At 43.5% G+C, this 6,000-nt stretch overlaps 1 protein-coding gene across 1 annotated transcript; it reads left to right on the top strand.

Annotated features, from left to right (window-relative positions):
- The first annotated feature begins 942 nt into the window (after window positions 1-942).
- On the top strand, window positions 943-3,309 carry LOC135883152 (protocadherin alpha-8-like). The gene has a single exon (XM_065410216.1). The coding sequence runs from the start codon at window positions 943-945 to the stop codon at window positions 3,307-3,309; it is 2,367 nt and encodes a 788-aa protein (XP_065266288.1).
- The last annotated feature ends 2,691 nt before the right edge of the window (window positions 3,310-6,000 follow it).

Genomic DNA, 6,000 nt, shown 5'->3' with positions numbered 1-6,000 from the left:
TGGACCCCGTCTTAGGGTGGGAGTAGTGAATTTTGATTTGGACATTGGTTTCAATTTGTGTAGATTTTATTCATTAATTTTGTGAAATTAGAAAGCAAGCAAGAAAGAAAGTCCAAAATACACATATAAAGTCTCATAGGTTTCACAAGACTATTGAAAAAGATGGGAAAACTTACCCTTTTTTATAGTTTTAATCAGTGAGGAATGGACAGTGTTGTCCTGGTATCTATCTCGTAAATATTAAGTCAACTTTCATAGTTAATATCTCACAGAACTATGATGCTGGTTAAAGATGGGAGTGAATTTCTGACATCTCCATTTACTAACAAATATTTTCCCCATGATAAATATGTGAGATTATGGAACCAGTAGAGGAGCTGTTGGAGTGAAATTGGCAGAAAAATATTTTTTTTAAATTGTGGCTTCAAAATTAAGTTTAACAGTTGATTTACTTATATACCTGACTGTGGGGTAAGAAAATGTAAATATTATTATATGAATATTATAAAAATGTACACAGTAAACAATCAGTTGTCAGTCGTTCCCAAAACGATGGAAATCTATTTTACTGCCTAATGCATTGATGTAAAATAAGTAAAAATTCAGTAAAGAAATTTTGTTAGCAGAGTAGTGAAAGATGAAAGAAAGTCCTGATTAAGTAGAAAAGACATATATGGGGAAAAATCTTCGCTGTTGTATTTACACATTCTGTCACAAGGTGTCGCTGATGTCTAAAGAGACTTTTCAACAGGAAAGAAACACACAGCTCCTCCTACAGAAGATTTGAAAACCCTGCCTGTCAACGCGTCAGGAGGGCTCCCGGATGTGAGAGGGTTGGAATAAATAAACTGTTTTCAAAGGTACTTCATCCTCCTCATTCACTGGACTCTGCGGTTCGCTCAGTTAAAAAACTGATTTATAACCCCGCACCCCGTGTCCGCAATGGCTCTTCTCCGGCGAGACTCCCTGGTAACCAGGCAGCTGCTGCGGTTGGTTCTGTTACACACGGCCTGGGAGGTGGGCAGCGGCCAGGTCCGTTATTCCGTGCCGGAGGAATCCAAACACGGCACCTTTGTGGGCCGCCTGGCCCAGGACCTGGGGCTGGAGGTGGCGGAGCTGGTGCCTCGGATGTTCCGGATGGTCTCCAACAGCAGGAGAGACTATTTTGAGGTAAATTTGCAGAACGGCGTTTTGTTTGTTAATTCGCGAATAGACAGGGAAGAGCTGTGCGGCCAGAGCCCCCTGTGCGCCATTGACCTGGAGGTGATAGTGGACAAACCCCTGAGGATATTTCACGTGGAAGTGGAGATACAGGATATAAACGACAATGCTCCTGCTTTCTCGGTAAATGAACAAAATCTGAGTATAGCAGAATCACTAACGCTTCCAGGTTCGCATTTCCCACTAGAGGGCGCGTCTGACGCAGATATTGGTACAAACTCGCTGCTAACCTACAAGATCAGCTCAAGCGAACATTTCATTGTAGAGGAGAAAACGAAGGAGAAAAGTAAATCTTTAGTGCTTGTGTTAAAGAAACCTCTTGATAGGGAGGAAATCCATGCGCATCGTTTATTACTCACGGCTATTGATGGGGGCAAACCGGAGCTCACCGGCACAGTTCAGCTGGTGATCACTGTGCTGGATGCCAATGACAACGCCCCTGTATTTAATCAATCCGTTTATCAAATCAAATTATTGGAAAATGCACCTAACGGGACTTTAATCATAAAACTCAACGCCACTGACATGGATGAGGGCATTAATAAGAATATTTCCTATTCGTTTACCAACCATATTTCTCCAAACATAAGAAAAGTTTTCAGGATAGAACAAAATACTGGAGAAATCAGGGTTAAAGGAAATATAGATTTTGAAGATATTAATCTGTTTGAAATTCAAGTTGAGGCAAAGGATAAGGGGAATCCCCCGTTAGTGGGACACTGCAAAGTTTTGATAGACGTTTTAGACGTGAACGATAACGCCCCTGAGGTGGCTGTGACTTCCCTTTCTCTGCCGGTGCCGGAAGACGCTCCCCCGGGGACAGTGGTGGCTCTTATTAGCGTCTCTGACCGGGACTCGGGAGACAACGGCAAAGTCACCTGCTCCATCCCCCCGAACCTGCCCTTTCAGCTCGTCTCCACCTTTAAGAATTATCACTCGCTGGTGCTGGCGGAGGCCGTGGATCGGGAGCGAGTGTCTGAATATAAGATCCTGGTGACAGCCAGAGACGAAGGGGCCCCGTCTCTCTCGGCCAGCAGCAGCATTTTGGTGCCGATCGCGGATGTGAACGATAACGCCCCCGCTTTCCCTCAGCCCGTTTACATGGTGTTTGTGAAGGAAAACAACCCGCCCGGGGCCCATCTCTTCACCGTGTCGGCCTCGGACCCGGACCTGAGGGAAAACGCCTTTGTGAGCTACTCGGTGGTGGAGCGGAGTGTGGTAGAGCAGCCCCTGTCCAGCTACATCTCGGTGCACTCGGAGAGCGGGCACATCTATGCCTTGCAGCCCTTTGACTACGAGGAGCTGGAAGTGCTGCAGTTCCAGGTGAGCGCGAGGGACGCCGGGTTCCCGTCGTTGTGCGGGAACGTGACTGTGCAGCTCTTTGTCCTGGATGAAAATGACAACGCGCCCGCAGTGTCCCCGGCTGGCTCCGGCCGCGGCTCGCCAGGGCCCGAGCTGGTTCCGCTGTCGGCCGGCGCAGGGCACGTGGTGGGCAAGATCCGAGCGGTGGATGCGGATTCCGGCTACAACGCGTGGCTTCGCTACGAAGTGCAGGAGCCCAGGGCTGCGGGGCCTTTCCGGGTGGGTGTGTACAGCGGGGAGATCAGCACCACGCGGGCCTTGGAGGAGGCGGACGGCCCCAGCCAGAGACTCGTGATCCTGGTGAAGGACCATGGGGAGCCGGCGCTGTCAGCGACAGCCACTGTCAGCCTGTCCCTGGTGGAGAGTCCCCAGGCTGTGAAATGGGACTCGAGGCAAAGGGGCAGGAGCGAAGGACCCTTGGTTGACATGAACGTGTCTTTAATGATCGCCATTTGCTCGGTGTCCGGGCTGTTTGTGCTGGTGATTGTCGTGTACGTTGGCCTGAGATGCCACCCGGGTCCGGAAGTGATGTGCGGGCCTGGGAAAGCCACCGTGGTGTGCTCGAGCGAAGTGGGGAGTTGGTCCTATTCCCAGCGCCAGAGCCGGAACTTGTGTGTAGGGGAAGGCACCGCCAAGAATGACCTCATGGTTTTCAGCCCCAATTTTCCTAACTCCGCAGAGAACGGGGAGAAGGAGACGCCCAATCTATGCGGCACGGTTGGTTAAATAATATTTCCCGCCACAATACATTGTTTCCAGTGTCTCACTGAAGATTATTTTAAAGTAGTTAGTAGTGATTCTCTAATTAATTTATATTTTTGTAAAATGCATGTTTGAATGACGAATAATGAATCTTTTTAGCGATCCAACTTTCTGGTTGTTGCTTTTGGGTGGGTACTTCGGATACAGTTTTTTAAACATAAGTGTTTTTTAGTAGCATTCGAATGAATTTCGAAATATGTCTGTTAGAATGGATAAAAGCCAAAGGATATAATATTATGCATGTAAATTTGCAATTGTATTGTCTATCGTTTGCTCTTTTTTTAGTAGCACCATCTGCGCTGTTAATTCCATGAGAAACACTATATTTTTTAAGAAGAAGAAATAAATAGCCATGATCTGGTGGTAGCATCCGTGTTCTTTGCCTGGGGAGTATTCCTCCAAGAATTACTTCCTTATATTTTTTGTTATTAGAGATGGCTCTTTATATGCTTCTTGACTGATAGTTTCCATTGATGATGACGACACCGTAAAGAACAATACTTTGGAATGGTTTAATACGTTCCACCTGAAGAAGCCAAAACACGTTAAAGCATTAGGATGAGTTAAAATGTAATGCTTTATTCCCGCTTTATCCCCACTGAAAACCTATTATAATTGAATCTTAAACCTTCAAAATTGGGTTGAAGTGGGACATGACTGGTGAACAGTCTGGGTGCTGGCTCTGAATTACTCCTCACCGTGCCACCGCAACTTATATGCAATTATCCCCTTCCTTCTGTGGGGAAACTGAGACCCAGAGCAGTGAAGTGACTTGTCCACAGTTACAGAAGGTTTGCAACAGATACAGAAACACAGTGTAGAATTCATGGTTGACAGTCTTGCTTCTTGCCTAGAAAATCATCTTTCCTTTCCTTGGATCTCCTCCGAAATTTGGTGATTCCATTTGTCCTTTATCATTTTCTCTCCTGCTTATTACATGTTATTTGTTCTCTTTTAAATGCAGTTCAGAAGTGTTTTACAAAGTTTTTTGAGTTTTTTTGCTATTCTTTCCTAGACCATCAACCTAAAGCACGTTAGTATGAAATCTCTTACAAGATTCCAGAGAATCTAGGGAAGCACCCAAATGAATGTAATTATATACCCATATTTTAAAATTTTCTGTTTCTAAAGTATTCTTTATGGCTTTCAGGATAAATCAGTAGAAACATCTTAGTGAGGAATACCTGGGTGTACCTATTACCAGAAATGTATAGGCTTTTAATATTGATTAATCGCAGTTAACTCATGCGATTAACTAAAAAAAAAAAATTAATCGCACTGTTAAACAACAGAATACCAATTGAAATTTGTTAAATATTTTGAATGTTTTTCTACATTTTCATATATATTGTATTCTGTGTTGTAATTTAAATCAAAGTGTATATTATTTTTATTACAAATGTTTGCACTGTAAAAATGATAACCAAAACAAATAGTATTTTTCAGTGCACCTCATACAAGTACCGAAGTGCAATCTTTGTTGTGAAAGTGCAACTTACAAATATAGATTTTTTTGTTACATAACTGCACTGAAAAACAAAACAATGTAAAACTTCAGAGCCTACAAGTCCACTCAGTCCTACTTCTTGTTCAGCCAATCGTTAAGACAAAAAAGCTTGTTTACATTTACAGGAAACAATGCTGCCCTCTTCTTATTTATAATGTCACCAGAAAGTGAGAACAGGCATTTGCATGGCATTTTGGCATTGCAAGGTATTTTACCTGTCAGATGTGGTAAACATTCATATGCCCCTTTATGCTTCAGCCACCATTCCAGAGGACATGCTTCCATGCTGATGATGCCCATTAAAAAAATAATGCATTAATTAAATTTGTGACTGAACTCCTTGGGGGAGAATTGTATGTCCCCTGCTCTGTTTTACCTGCATTCTGCCATACATTTCATGGTATACCAGTCTTGGATGATGACCCAGCACATGTAGTTCATTTTAAGAACACTTTCACTGCAGATTTGACAAAACTTAAAGAAGGTACCACTGTGAGATTTCTTAAGCTACAGCACTCGACCCAAGGTTTAAGAATCTGAAGTGCCTTCCAAAATCTGAGAGGGATGAGGTGTGGAGCATGCTTTCAAAAGTCTTAAAAGAGCAACACTCTGATGCGGAAACTACAGAACCTGAACCACCAAAAAAGAAAATCAACCTTCTGCGGGTGGCATCTCAGGCCAACGTACACGACAATCACCAGCACAAACAGCCCGGACACCGAGCAAATGAACATGCATTGGTCTGCACTGCTTTGGATTGTTATCAAGCAGAACCCATTATCAGCATGGACGCATGTCTTCTGGAATGGTGGTTGAAGGTGGAGACATGTGAATCTTTAGTGCATCTGGCACGTAAATATCTTGCGACGCCGGCTACAACAGTGCCATGCGAATCACTGTTCTCACTTTCAGGTGACATTGTAAACAAGAAGAGGGTAGCATTATTCCCTGAAAATGTAAACAAACTTGTTTGTCTGAGTGATTGGCTGAACAAGAAGTAGGACTGAGTGGACTTGCAGGCTCTAAAATTTTACATTGTTTTATTTTTGAATGCAGTTTTTTTGTACATAATTCTAAATTTGTAGGTTTAACTTTCACGATAAAGAGATTACACTACAGTACTTGTATTAGGTGAATTGAAAAATACT

This window comes from Emys orbicularis, chromosome 8 (assembly GCF_028017835.1).
Source record: "Emys orbicularis isolate rEmyOrb1 chromosome 8, rEmyOrb1.hap1, whole genome shotgun sequence".
In the NCBI taxonomy this organism is placed as follows: Eukaryota; Metazoa; Chordata; order Testudines; family Emydidae; genus Emys; species Emys orbicularis.
The sequence above is the reverse complement of the archived record's forward strand: the minus strand, read 5'-3'. Positions and strand labels throughout refer to the sequence as shown.